The sequence below is a fragment of the Bos javanicus genome, chromosome 21 (genome assembly GCF_032452875.1).
Source record: "Bos javanicus breed banteng chromosome 21, ARS-OSU_banteng_1.0, whole genome shotgun sequence".
Lineage (NCBI taxonomy): Eukaryota > Metazoa > Chordata > Mammalia > Artiodactyla > Bovidae > Bos > Bos javanicus.
The window spans coordinates 42,334,812-42,349,961 of NC_083888.1; the positions used below are offsets into that span (position 1 = coordinate 42,334,812).

At 40.2% G+C, this 15,150-nt stretch overlaps 1 protein-coding gene across 4 annotated transcripts in view; it reads left to right on the forward strand.

The window, feature by feature from the left end:
- AKAP6 (A-kinase anchoring protein 6) overlaps positions 1 to 15,150 on the forward strand; it is a 501,363-nt gene that overhangs the window by 193,898 nt on the left and 292,315 nt on the right. For all 4 annotated transcript variants that reach the window (XM_061394923.1, XM_061394924.1, XM_061394925.1 and 1 more), the window contains one exon: positions 12,347 to 12,598. In XM_061394923.1, coding sequence (XP_061250907.1) covers positions 12,347 to 12,598 — 252 coding nt within the window. The remainder of the gene's footprint in view (positions 1 to 12,346; positions 12,599 to 15,150) is intronic.

A 15,150-nucleotide genomic window follows, 5' to 3' on the forward strand; every position in this document is an offset into this window, starting at 1 on the left:
TGCTTATTGACAGCTGGAGTGGTCACCACTCTCAGACTCAGTCTGGCTCCAAGGCAACTAGAGTCCTGCTGATGAGACGTGCAACTCTGCTGGCTTTTTATAGTCCATCTGAGGGCTGGTCATTCCAGCTTTGGTGTCGATTAACATTGGCTGTATGTTACTTGACACTCCTTTATTCTCATTGAGGTTGCCTCTCCCGGAAATCTCTGTCATTCCATAACCCCTGGCAGCTGACCTCCCACAGTCTGAAAAACAAAATGTGTTCTGGCTACATATAAAGGAAGTTTTAGGGTGAGTTCATGGGTCAGGACTTGGCTGTAACATCTTTGTGGGCAGAGCACTCATGGGGAATCTGGCACTGGCCATCTTGTAGGGTTCAGGGTCCTTACACAAAAGCCTTTGTGCTATTTCTCGCTCCCTTTCCCCAGCTTTTCTCCCATGACTACTACTAACCATGTCTTTCTGCTACAATACACTTAGTGCTTCCTTTTTTAAAAAAAAAGGATCTCTGTGTGTATGCTGAAGACCAAACAAGCAGGAAAAAAAAACCCACCAAATGATTATTTTTAAAAAGTATTCCATGTTCCTTATACTAAATTGTAATATATAAGCAAACATATGGCTACGAAGAAAAAATGACCTGAGGTTTGAACCCACATTTCCCACGTCTTCTGCATTGCAGGCCAATTCTTTCCCCATTGAGCCACCTGGAAAGCCTAAAGACAAAAGTGACCTGCAGTCCTGTCTCCCAGAGATATTTGGGTACTTACTACTTTTTCCTCATATACTTGTTTATGATAGCCTATTTATAGATCTTAAGCTGTGGTCCATATTGTTTCCACCTAAGACTGACATATAGAGAATGAATGCTATTATAATTAGGTGCTTTTTTCAGCATCAAGATGGCCTCTTTGCTCTGATCATATGATGATGAAATGTTTGTCCATTTCAAGGAAGCGTGTGTTTATTTTCTCATGTCAACTCTGGCAAAAGGAAATCATGAGTCAGGCTGGCCGATCAAGTCCTCTTTCTTTGCTGCTCTGTGATGAAACCCCAGGGGCATTTTGATATAGAGGGCTCCTCAGGGTCACTGATGATCTTAACCTTTGTGCCAACCTGCAGGAGAAAGGAGGAGAAGAGTCTCTTGGGATGAAATCGCCCTACACATACCTTGTACCCTCTGCTTGGAGTGTGAGAACCTTCTTGATGTTTGTGTGAGCAAACCTGGAGCACAAATCCTCTATAGAGTATGAGTGGACAGGCACCATGGACGGGGTTTAATTACAGAATCTACTTTTCAGTAGTACCAGGGATAAATTTTCCTCAGAAATGTCCTTGTTATCAATGTTCTCTCTCTGATTTCAATTCAACTATTATCCAGGGTAGATAGGCCTCTCTGCACCTGACTCTCTTGATTGAAACCTTGCTTCTGATTTCTGCTCAAAGTCTGAGTTATTGCCAGAAAGATTTCATGGAATTCCAAAGAAGCAGGATCTTCTGTGTTTGAATGTTCCAGGTCATTCGTTCACACCACTCACAGAAATCCTCTACTGCTCCCCTCTTATGTTAGCTAGAGATAATTGCTTTCTGTCTCAGAGTCCCCACACCAGGTCTTTTTCTTCAGCCACCCACTTCTGGTCACACGTTTTTTTCTCCCTCAGTAGAGCTGAACTGAGTGCTTGAATGCAGCAACTGTGTCATTTTATGTGTCTTATTCATCTTCCTCCCTCCTGTCCTTTTTCAAACTTTAACAGTAAACTTTGCTATCTGTAAGCCACCTTCCATCTCTCCTCCTTTTTGGACCTAGGTAAGATCTGAATCATGGAGAAACAGTGTAAATTGCCTTATCCTTATCAATCTCTCGTATCACCTTTCCTTACTGTTATTTTCTGTATCTCCAAGTCATTTGCCCTTTGTATTGTATTTCTTTAATTTTATTACTCATCAGCATATTAAAAAGCAGAGACATTACTTTGTCAACAAAGGTCCGTCTAGTCAAGGCTATGGTTTTTCCAGTGGTCATGTATAGATGTGAGGGTTGGACTATAAAGAAAGCTGAGTGCAGAAGAATTGATGCTTTTGAACTGTAATGTTGGAGAAGACTCTTGAGAGTCCCTTGGACTACAAGGAGATCCAACCAGTCCATCCTAAAGAAGATCAGTCCTGGGTGTTCACTGGAAGGACTGATGTTGAAGCTGAAACTCCAATATTTGGCTACCTGATGTGAAGAGCTGAATCATTTGAAAAGACCCTGATGCCAGGAAAGATTGCAGGCAGGAGGAGAAGGGGATGACAGAGGATGAGAAGGTTGGATGGCATCACCGACTCAATGAACATGAGTTTGGGTAAACTCTGGGAGTTGGTGATGGACAGGGAGGCCTGGCGTGCTGCAGTTTGTGGGGTCACAAAGAGCCAGCCATGACTGAGCGACTGAACTGAACTGAACTCATCATTAATTTACTTGTACACATCTGAATTTTCACTTGACATTCACAAAATGGTTTCTGTCTGCAGTTAATTAAGGGTAGAGAAGTTTAAGACTTAGGATGCTATTGGGAAGAGCTTATTAATCACGGAATAAATGTGCAAAGGACTAACCTGAGGTTTGGTTGGTCATTGTGCTTGCTCAGAGCTCATTTATAGGTCCTACTTTTCCTTTTGTGTGCTTTCTGCCTATTGTTTGATAGGAATAGGATTCTGTGTGTGTAATAAGAGAAAAGAAAGTTCTTCCTCACTAAGTTTATAGTCAATCTAAGTAAGCAATGAGGTTAAAATGATTTTATAGGTAAAATTAATCTGGAAGTTTGGGAAGTGAATTGAAATTGAATTTATTTCTCAGCTGGTTGCTGATTTAAAAAGTAAAGTACAATGTCCTTTGGGAAGCCTGAATCAGTGTTATATGACTATTTGAATGGCTTCTCTGTCTTTCATCTTGGTGTGTCATTGGGACATTAATAATGGATGGTTGCTGCACTTGGTGGTCAGATATGTTATTCTGATCCATTTTTATTTCCCAAAGGGGCCTCTGGAAAAGGGCAATGAGGGTAGATTTAAAACCACATTATTGGAATTCAATAACTTTTGCCTTGCTTTGTATGTCTAGTGCTTGCTGAAGAGTAGTTCCAATACAGAGAGTCAGTCAAGCGGGGAGCAGGCAAAATACAAAAATGGATTTTCTTAACTAAGATATAAGCTGAATTCTATGTTTTCATTTTATGAAAACAGAGGCTCTGATGCTCAGAATTAGATTTTTCAGAAAATGTGCTACATGTTTGCATTTTTCTCTTTGTGGTTCTGTGGATGGAAGGATGAGCATAGAGACAGAACAAACACACCAATATAAATTATTTGCATTGATGGAAGTAAACAGAAACTTATGTAAATCAATTAGCAAAAATTTCGTATTTCAGTAATTCCTAAACAGTTGTGGAGAACTGATATTTCAGTTATGTAAAGTATACCCCCAAGGGAATACTGAGTTCCTTTTAGATGTCTTCACTTCCTTGGTGATTACCTAAAGACTATAGTATCTTGAAAGTGGAAGATTCTGAATCCTAGAATATTGAGGTCTCTCTTGGAGATGAACAGGTTTTACTTTGTTAAGTAATGGAATCTGTCCCCAGCAACATCCCTCCCTGGTGAGTTTATATAAAAATACGGAAGAGGGTTGATGATCTATGTAGTTGTGCTCTGGAACAATTCAATGAAATTAAAAGGGAGAGAGGGCGATTAATACATAAATTCTCACTCATTTCAGGTGATTAATGTCTTTTCCTTACCTATATCTTTATATCAATTCTGCTAAACTTTAAAAAAGGCAATGAGGATAAAAACAGAACTGAAAGTTTTAATAACCACTGATTCAGTTCAGTTCAATCACTCAGTTGTGTTCAACTCTTTGCGACCTCGTGGACTGCAGCACGCCAGGCCTCCCTGTCCATCACCAACTCCTGGAGCTAACTCAAACTCATGTCCATCGAGTCAGTGATGCCATCCAACCATCTCAGCCTCTGTCATCCCCTTCTCTTCCTGTTTTCAATCTTTCCCAGCATCAAGGTCTTTTCCAATAAGTCAGTTCTTCACATCAGGTGACCAAAGTTTTGGAGCTTCAGCTTCAGCATCAGTCCTTCCAATGAATATTCAGGATATGAATATAATATGAGTATAATAACCACTGATTAATGGCATGTTATTTATTTGTTAGTACTCAGCTTGTAGCACCTGGCCACCTGACATAGAGCCCTCAGAGAATGATGATAGGCTATCTGTGAAAGAGGTGACAGGTCTGTCCCTACACAGAAAGAATGCTGACCGTTTAGGGGGTCCTGTTGCTCTGACATTGATCTTCTTCAATCAGTGATATTGACTCTGTTTATATTGTATTCGAAATATTACTTACTCTGCATAACTGTTTATTCCTTGACTTGTTGCTGTAGAAACTAACTTCTTTGTTGTTGGTTAACTTTTACTTTACTTTTTCACAGAAGAAATGTATATTTACTAGAGAAAACTTAATATATGCAGACAAAACATTAAAATCATTTATATTGCTGTCATCTAGAGAATATACTATGAACAAACAGCTTTGACATATTTTTCAGTTCTCTCCTTGAGAGTATATGCAACTATAATTTTTAATAGAATTCATATAATTTAGTTTGTCTCACTTAACAATATTTCTTGACATCCAGAATGCATATTTTATCTGTGTATTTTTTCATTGTATGGGATACCACATCACGTTAAACCAATCTCCTCTCTTTTGATTGTTAGATTTTTTCACCATTATAAATAACTCTGTGGTAGCATTTCAGTAGGTAAATGCATTACTGCCTTAGAAGAGGTTCCTAGAAATGAAATTATTGGGTTCTTGGGAGGCGATGAGAGATTTTTAGAAGGTTAATTGACAACATGCACTCCCATTTACATAAAAGGGTAGTATTGGCTTCAGAATATGGATTTTTTGTTATCTCAGTCACAGGTTGTGAACCATGGCCCCTAAAATTAGTTCTTCATGGGGCTCTAATACTATGAGATTTCATTTCCTGTTCCGGATGTAAGATCTAAAAACTTGTGTCTATAATGTTAGCTTCCAGCAGGCATGCTGTAGGTGTTTAAATACAAATCAACAGCCAAGTTAGTTGCTGTGGATATATTTATGCGGGGGAGGAAGACATAGAAACACATCCTTAGAAGCTGTGCCATGTTCTTAGTGATCTAAATATATAAAAAGCATCTAAGAAAGAGGTTGACCTTTCCAAGGTCACACTATGAGTCAGCAATGAAATCCCAAATAGAACACTCTCCCAGTATAAAGAGTGTTTATGAATAGATCAAGAGAAAGTATTTGTAGGTAAATTTATAAGACCATTTGTAACTTGAAATGCTCCAAAATTTCGAGTTATTAGAAAAGTCCCATCTCAGATAAATGTAAATTGCCAAAAAGTTTTGATAAATTTTTAGAAAATAAAATCTTAAGTGACTGGAATGAAGAGATAGTAGTGAGTGGTGTAGCCAGATGGGAATGAGCCTCAAGGGAATATGCATATGTCTGCAGGTGTGTGTGTGTGTGTTTGCAGGAGTTCAGGGGAATAGGAAGGTGGAAGAATAATGGCCTGAGTCTATCATGATGGATAAATAAGGTTGTGGGAAATTGTGTTCTGGAGCACAAAGAATGTAAGTACTCCAGTAGAGATATCTGTGTAGTGTCCGTGGCAGGCTACCCTTCAAGTTGCTGAAGGTTTTGTTTTTATGGTTGTGTAGCAGCTGGCTTTGGAGAAGGTGATGGCACCCCACTCCAGTACTCTTGCCTGAAAAATCCCATGGACAGAGGAGCCTGGTAGGCTACAGTCCATAGGGTCGCTAAGAGTCGGACACGACTGAGCGACTTCACTTTCACTTTTCACTTTCATGCATTGAAGGAAATGGCAACCCACTCCAGTGTTCTTGACTGGAGAATCCCGGGACCGGGGAGCCTGGTGGGCTGCCGTCTATGGGGTTGCACAGAGTTGGACACGACTGAAGCGACTTAGCAGCAGCAGCAGCAGCAGCTGGCTTGCATGTAGCTCCCATTTCTAGACTGATGATCTGTCTATGGCTCAGTGTTTATCGATGTGTGGTGCTTAGAACACAGTCATAATAGCCACTGCATGCTTCATAAAATGCAGATTCCTTGGTCCCATTTTTCTTCAAAAGGAGCGGCTTTGAAATCTGCATGATTAACAAGTGCACTAGAGTATAAAAGCTCTGGGAGTTGGTGATGGACAGGGAAGCCTGGCATGCTGCAGTCTATGGGGTTGCAAAGAGTCGGACACAACTGAGCGACTGAACCGAACTGACTTCTCTGTCCATTTCTACCTTAAGTCAGTTCTGTAAAGATGTCCTGGGGAAAGTACAGACCTTCTGAGCCATTTCCAGATGAGCTGTTGAGTGTTGAGGCCACAGCTGTCATTTTCACTGGTGAATGAACTTTGATTTTGAACTATTATCTAAAACACTGAATGTGAAAGTGACTAAGCAATAGCTCAGTTAGAGAAAACAGGTTTTCCAGTGTGCAGTAGCAATTGCCAGTTTTCCTCTTGTCTTTTTGCTCAGGACTTTTCTCATCTCAAATAAATCAGGACCTGGGATTAAGAATTTAAAGCAGCATCTTTGTCAGTGAACCCTCTGAGTCTTTTAAAATCACAATTTTTAACCAAAATGCTTTTTTTTTGTCACCTCTTCTAATCAAAGCAAGAGAAAATTCAGTATCAGTTACATTTGCAGAGAGTACTAATTAGTGTGGATATACTTAGGGGAAGAAGCTAAATCAGTGCTTGCTTTTTAAGGATTTTACATTGATTTGTGAAATAGCAATATTTTATCCAATTGAATCCAATTCTGCAAACATCCTCTGAACAGTGCTCACTTGTATGGTAGTGTCCTAGCAGCGCAAAGATGAATAGGACACATTTCGTGCTTCCAGAAAAGTACAGTACAGTGAGGGAGATGGACAAGTGCCAGCTAATGATAACAGAAAAATCATTTCTACATTAATAATCTCATTTCAGTCCTCACACTTGCAGAATTTTAGTAATTAAAAGGATAACCACTGATAACAGCCACAGAGCTCTTCAGACTTTGGAGAGAAGTACTATGGTGATTAGAGTCTCAGCATCCCTCCCACCAGTCTTCATCACTCACAGTCATTTTCAATGTGACAAAGAAACTAGGACCATTATAAAAGTGGAGAGGAAGGAGAAAAGAGGAGGTAGTCTACTTTGGCAGAAATAAAAATACCTTATCACAGGAACAGCTATCAATCTGTCTTTTGGAGAAAGTACTGTTTTGAAAGTCAACTGAAGATGACATTAATACTCTGCAATATTTTTTTGCATAAACTTGCAAGTTCTAGTTCACATGGTTCCCTTACAGAGTTTTTTAAACAAGTAACTGCTATTCCCTTGATCTACATTTTAAAATACAAAGAACATGTATTAGGTAAGAATCTCTTCTCAGCTTTTTCTAATGAGCATGCACACATATGGTGAACATATGGGTAAAAGTCACTTTACTTTTAATCATTCATTTCTACAATTGCTAGTAAAGAAAATGAGCAGTCATGATGACATGGCATTTTGCAGTAAGACTAAAATAGGTACACACAATACATCTTATATTTGCTTATCTCTTGCTTACTGCTTTTAGAAAATAAAAACTATTTTAAATGTAATGGTATGCTCTGAATAAGATGAGGGTTCAAGGTTTTTAAAATTCTGATAGGAAAAAAGATGGAAGAGGGTGTGGGGAGACATGTTCTTTAAAAGCAGGCTATAATTCATGTTTGTTTTAGAAAAACCATCTGAATGTGTCCTGCAGTTATACAAATGTACCTCAAGAGTGTTTTGAGAGAAATGGTGAAATTATTTGAGGGGAAGAGAAAGAAACATGATTTGGGTAGTAGAAGAAGGCAGAAATGTTTGCTGATTGCTCTTTGTCCCTGTGGAGAGGCAGGCTGTAGTTACTGGGGGGGCTTGAAACAAAGAGAAGTGGGAATGGCTGCGTCAGTGGGACTTCGTGAAATGGGGTGCCAAGTGTTGTGTTAGGACCTGGGCAGGGAAGTTGCTGGAAGGACAGGTTTCCCTTCTCATACTTATGGGATCCTTGAAGATGGGCAGTTTGGGACACTTTGGCAGAATGCTGATCTACAGATACTTTTAATTTCACAAGGAAACCATCACGATGTCTTGAGAATGGTTGGGAGTGAGCATGGTGGCCTCATGATGAAGCAGCAAATAGATCCCCTCTGAGGGAGAGTTAGCCGGATTCTTGGCAATTATGCTTAGAGTTAGGAGAGTAGGCAGTCAGAGCACTTGCAGAAAAGGCATCCTCACTGCTATATCACACTGGTGGAAACTGGCGATACTGGTTAAAAATGTAACAGTTGTCTTAAAAGCCTTGTATCTGTCTGGAAGACATAAGATACAATCGGAAAATACATATACAACAGTCTTACCCCAAAAAGGCACCTCTCTCACATAAACATAAAATTAAAAGAAAAACACTGAGCCAACCAGATGGAGTTTATTTGTAAACAATCCCAGGTCATCAGTGTTTGTATCAGCTACTAGGTAACCATAGGAGAGTCCTGTTTCAGTGACTGGCGGCAGCAGCTGTTGAGTGAAGCGGGCAGTTGATAAACATAATGTAGTCAATGCATTTTGTGCTGTGATTCTGAATGCCATAGGAGCTACTGTGCTGTATGTGAATTAAGTAAGAAAATATTTTACCTGATGTGTGGAAACAGGACCAGTTCACATTTCACGGTTACTAAGGAGGAGGGTATGGAAACCTAAGTTAACTGGCACCATGGATGCTTTGGTGCCTTTTCTGTGCAGTTTCCCCTGGATACTTGCCTGACATCCTGACCCATGACCTGGCTCTGACTACATTCCTGCATCCATTATGAAGGAGCCATGTGTGTGTGTAAAGAGAGTAGATGGCATGTGCTCTGGCATGTAGGTTTCATGGTACCCAGGTTATATATATATATGATTTTTGTATAAGGGGATGGGCGTGGGAGGGTGTAGAAATGCCTGTTTAGCTGTTCTGAGCAGGTGGCAGAAGGGTTTCCCCAACCTTTTTCTCTCCGAGGTATGTCATATATTTTGCATCTGTAGCATCATAATGGGGCCTAAGGGACCGACACTCACAAATTCTGAGTCATGGAGCCAAAAAGTGTGAGGAAGTTGAGAACACTATCGGCAGAGTAGTTGAAGTGATCACTGTAGAGGCTGTGCTAGGAGGCAGGAGGCATATGAGAAAAGGGGATGGAGGGAATGGTGGCCTGGATAGGGTGAAGAGCACCTGTAGTGGGAGAATGGGAGTAAAGAAGTCGGACAAAGAGGTTGGTGGCACAAGGGGCTTCCTGATATTGTTCCCCAGGTGGAGTGATAGCAAGGTCCAGAGCGGAGCTGTGGTGGAGAGTTGCCCCTGTGCAGTGGGTGCCAAGGTCTTAGGAGCTGCGGAGTAAAGGAAATTCAAGCCTAGAGTATTGGTTTGTTCCTCAAGGTGAATGTTGACATTATCTAAGGTAACAGTTATGCTCAGTATGGAAAAGAAAGAAAACTGTGAACCAGATGCATTCTTTAGTGCAGCGGAAAGAGAGAGAAGAATGCAGATAACAGCAGTAAAAGAGGATGACAGGAAGGTTAGCAGATGGTAGGCACCTATGAAGAAAGAAGAGTGTTAATATGAGGGCAAAAGAGTAATGAGCAGAAAGTGGCAAAGCAGCACTGAGACCTGCTCTTGCCCCATCAGGTCCCCCTCCCTCTCCTGTCCTACCCCCCTCTCAGTCCAGGCCTGGGAGAATGAGCGGCTCCTCTGGGAGAGTGATGGAGGAAGCAGGAGCCTTGGGCAAAGTCAAGTTTGGGTAAGACCAGGAGGTAGAGGTAGCATTTGTGAAGAAGTTAAGGCGTGTTTTTACAGTGGATTTTGGGGTATTACCCAGGAGAGTACAAGAATTTGGAAAAGGTCAGCAGTGGGAGGAAGGGCGTTTCCCAAGGCAACACTGCTGCACAGAAATGAGCATCTTGACAGGGCAAAGGATGCAGGGCATTTGCTTTGGGGAGGTGTTTGAGGATCAGAAATAAGAGCTGTGGGGGTAAATGGAGTGGATGCCCAGACAAGCATCAGCTAAGACCCCAAGCTACATGGAAGATTTGATGATAGTTACAGGCCTGCTGTTTTCTGCTGAAGGCCAGCAAAGGCTAGCTAATCTGGCTATGATTGCTTCTCATATACATGTAATATGGTAGTATAATTTTTGCTTCAAGTCTCTCCTGGTCTGCATAAGACCATGGGCCCATATTCTTTTCTAAGAAGTTTACCTAATTAGAACTCCAATGCTTGTTCAAACTTTTTAATCTGTTTCAAGTTATTATCACCAGCTTATATCACTATTACCAATTAGGTCTTAGATTTCAAGGCCTAATATTGAAGCATTTATTGAAATTGTACAATAATTATTGTTCAAAATTCAGCACAACTTTCCATCATTATTCAATAGTGTTTTTTTTTTTTTTTTTTGCTTATTAGCACACATTGTTAAATACAGGTTACATTTTAGTTTTTCTTTGACAAGTAACTGAATTATATGGAATTGGAAGGTTATATTTCCAGCACAGAATGACTGTTTTGATACTCAAGATAGACCTTAGAATCCAAATGCTATCTTAAAATTTTAGCTTTAACAAAAATCATAAAAGCTCCATTTAAAAGAAATCACTGATACATAACTAAAAATGAGTAATTGAGCACTTTTCACTGACATTTGCATCATTTTGATGCTTAATGGAGTCCGATTGTTCAAGTAAATATTACAGAGTTGCTACCTATTTCATGCTGCAGGCCTCTAACAGCACAATGAAAATGTGGAAACAAGTGACATATCAGATAAAATATGCCTACCTAATAGTATGTGGGGAGAACATTGAAACTTTAATATAGTAGCGTTTTTATTTTCAATGTCTGAGTCTTAAAAACAAAACCAAACTGTATCTGTTTTTACTCTTGGGATTTCTCTGGTATTCCTTCTTAAGAGTGATTTTGTTTGCAAAGTGTGGATATCCATTACAAATTTAACTGTAGGTTGTATCCCTGTGGGAATGTGACAGTCGTCCCTTACAATAAAGACCCCATGGCTCACTGAGAATGGCTGGGAGTTTTTTGAAGCCCACGTTCTAGCCCATTTTTGTTCATGCTAAGTGTCAGGAGAGTGAGTGAAAGTTGCTCAGTGTCTGACTGTATAGTCCTGTCATGACTATACAGTCCATGGAATTCTCTAGGCCAGAATACTGGAGTGGGTAGCCTGTCCCTTCTCCAGGGGATCTTCCCTACCCAGGGATTGAACCCAGGTTTCCCGCATTGCAGGAAATGCGGGAGCCACAAAGGAAGCCCAAGAATACTGGGGTGAATAGCCTATCCCTTCTCCAGCAGATCTTCCTGATCCAGGAATCAAACCGGGGTCTCCTGTGTTGCAGGCGGATTCTTTACCAACTGAGCTATCAGGGAAGCCCTAGGTGTCAGGAGGATGCTTCTGTTCTGAGATATTTTGTGTTTGGTGGAGCCCACCAGTAGCAAAGAGAAACCCTGTTGGATTCCTTACCTGAATCCCAAACTAACAGTAAATACAGAGAACAGAGGTTGGATTTGTGAGGTGACCTCTTACCTTGGCTGAACTTTCAGTGTGGGTATCTGAAAAAATAGTAGCTTATTTGTGTCTTGGAAATGATCAACTTACCTGCTTGCACTGAAGCCCCAGGGCCTGGGAATATGACCTGTGACTCTGTGCTAAGTCACTTCAGTTGTATCCCAACTCTGTGTAATCCTATGGACTGTAGACCACCAGGCTCCTCAGTCCCTGGGATTCTCCAGGCCAAGAATACTGGAGTGGGTTGCCATGCCCTCATCCAGAGGATCTTCCCAGCAGGGAAGGGATTGAACCTGCGTCTCCTGCATTGGCAGGAGGGTTCTTTACCACTAGCACCAGCTGGGAAGCCCCTGTGACTGTGTATCTGAATTGAAACAAAGGCCGCTATTCAGCATATGCTCCCTTGACCTGTTGGCCCTGATCATTGGTGTCAAGTAAAGAAGTGACTTTTTTACTATTCTCCTCCCCAGGGAAGATCCTCTGGAGGAGGGCATGGCAACCCACTCCAGTATTCTTGCCTGGAGAATCCCATGGACCGAGGAGCCTGATGGGTCCATAGGGTCACAGAGAGTCAGACATGACTAAGCGACTAAGCACAGCACAGCACCCCAGGTTAAGGCAAAAGAGTCATCATATATTCGCTTTCCTTTATTGCAGGACATTTGTGAAGATATTTCTGATCATGTCGAGCAGATCCATGCCCTCCTTGAAACAGAGTTCTCCCTGAAGCTGCTGTCCTACTCCGTCAACGTGATCGTGGACATCCACGCCGTGCAGCTGCTCTGGCACCAACTCCGCGTCTCAGTGCTTGTTCTGCGGGAGCGCATTCTGCAGGGTCTGCAGGACGCCAATGGCAACTACACCAGACAGACGGACATTCTGCAGGCTTTCTCCGAAGAGACAAAGGAGGTGGGTGTTTTCCTGGAAGCCACGTAATGCATCATCAAGTGTGACTATTTGAGAATGTTTTCAGTTCAGAGGTGCGGGATAGGAATTATTTATAAGTAAATAAGCAGGTCCTAAGCTGGGCTTTGAAACTAGGAATAGTGATGGGAGGCGATGGTGAATGAATGAATCTATCGACCAGAGGCTATGATGAATGAATGAAGCTATGAACCAGAGTTAACTCACACCTGGTAGTTTGCATAGATATCACCTGTAGCTTTTGGTGCTAGCCTGACATCCTGTTCCTTGTTCAACTATTGTATAAATATTTATTGAGTGCTTACTGTGGGCCAGGCATTAGGTGCTAAGAATATAATCATGATCAAAGCATGATCTTTGTCTTTAAAGGGCTGAGATTTGTGGGGGATCGAGACAAGTGGACAGACATGAAGACCAGACTCTGGTCTGCATGATTTACATGCAGATACAATGGTCTTCGTGAAGCCACTGGAGGTCAGAGAAGGGGCATCTAATTCAGGCAGGAAGGCTTTCCAGGAGACGCAAGTCTAACCTGAGACCTGAAGAAGAAGCAGGATTAGACTGATGAATGGAGGTAGAAACTGTTCTAGACAGAAGGGATGACATAAAGATTCAGAGGTAAGAGAGAGAAGGATAATATCAGAGAGCAAAAAGCTCAAAGGACCAGGAAGCTGCATTTGAACTAATATGTGAGTGAGGTCATATCATGAAGATGAAAAGCTATATTAAAAAGTCATATTAAGAGAAGTGGACTTTATTTTGAGGATAACAGAAGAGTTTGTTCAGGGAATTGATATGATTCAGTTCATGCTTTAGAAAAATCATTCTGGTTGCAGTGAGTCATATGGGCTTTAGAATTTTGCACAACCAGTATACTTAGGTTTTTTTGTACTCATAGTAAGCACAGTTTGGAGAGTTTATTGTTATTAATCTTGATGCATAGTTTAAGAATGAACGCTGTAAAGTTAAATCCAAGTAAACTTTCCTATTCCCAAATAAAAGCAACACACACACAGAGGTATTGTGCTAGCTAAGTAGGGGCTATATATATGTGTGTGTATGTATAGATAGATACCATGTATGGGTACATATAGAGTGTGTGTGTGTATATATATGTGTGTGTATGTATAGATAGATACCATGTATGGGTACATATAGAGTGTGTGTGTGTATATATATGTGTGTGTATGTATAGATAGATACCATGTGTGGATACATATAGAGTGTGTGTGTGTATATATATGTGTGTGTATGTATAGATAGATACCATGTATGGGTACATATAGAGTGTGTGTGTGTATATATATGTGTGTGTATGTATAGATAGATACCATGTATGGATACATATAGAGTGTGTGTGTGTATATATATGTGTGTGTATGTATAGATAGATACCATGTATGGATACATATAGAGTGTGTGTGTGTATATATATGTGTGTGTATGTATAGATAGATACCATGTATGGATACATATAGAGTGTGTGTGTGTATATATATGTGTGTGTATGTATAGATAGATACCATGTATGGGTACATATAGAGTGTGTGTGTGATAGATACCATGTGTGGATACATATAGAGTGTGTGTGTGTATATATATGTGTGTGTATGTATAGATAGATACCATGTATGGGTACATATAGAGTGTGTGTGTGTATATATATGTGTGTGTATGTATAGATAGATACCATGTATGGATACATATAGAGTGTGTGTGTGTATATATATGTGTGTGTATGTATAGATAGATACCATGTATGGATACATATAGAGTGTGTGTGTGTATATATATGTGTGTGTATGTATAGATAGATACCATGTGTGGATACATATAGAGTGTGTGTGTGTATATATATGTGTGTGTATGTATAGATAGATACCATGTATGGATACATATAGAGTGTGTGTGTGTATATATATGTGTGTGTATGTATAGATAGATACCATGTGTGGATACATATAGAGTGTGTGTGTGTATATATATGTGTGTGTATGTATAGATAGATACCATGTATGGGTACATATAGAGTGTGTGTGTGTATATATATGTGTGTGTATGTATAGATAGATACCATGTGTGGATACATATAGAGTGTGTGTGTGTATATATATGTGTGTGTATGTATAGATAGATACCATGTGTGGATACATATAGAGTGTGTGTGTGTATATATATGTGTGTGTATGTATAGATAGATACCATGTATGGATACATATAGAGTGTGTGTGTGTATATATATGTGTGTGTATGTATAGATAGATACCATGTATGGATACATATAGAGTGTGTGTGTGTATATATATGTGTGTGTATGTATAGATAGATACCATGTATGGATACATATAGAGTGTGTGTGTGTATATATATGTGTGTGTATGTATAGATAGATACCATGTATGGGTACATATAGAGTGTGTGTGTGTATATATATGTGTGTGTATGTATAGATAGATACCATGTATGGATACATATAGAGTGTGTGTGTGTATATATATGTGTGTGTATGTATAGATAGATACCATGTATGGGTACAT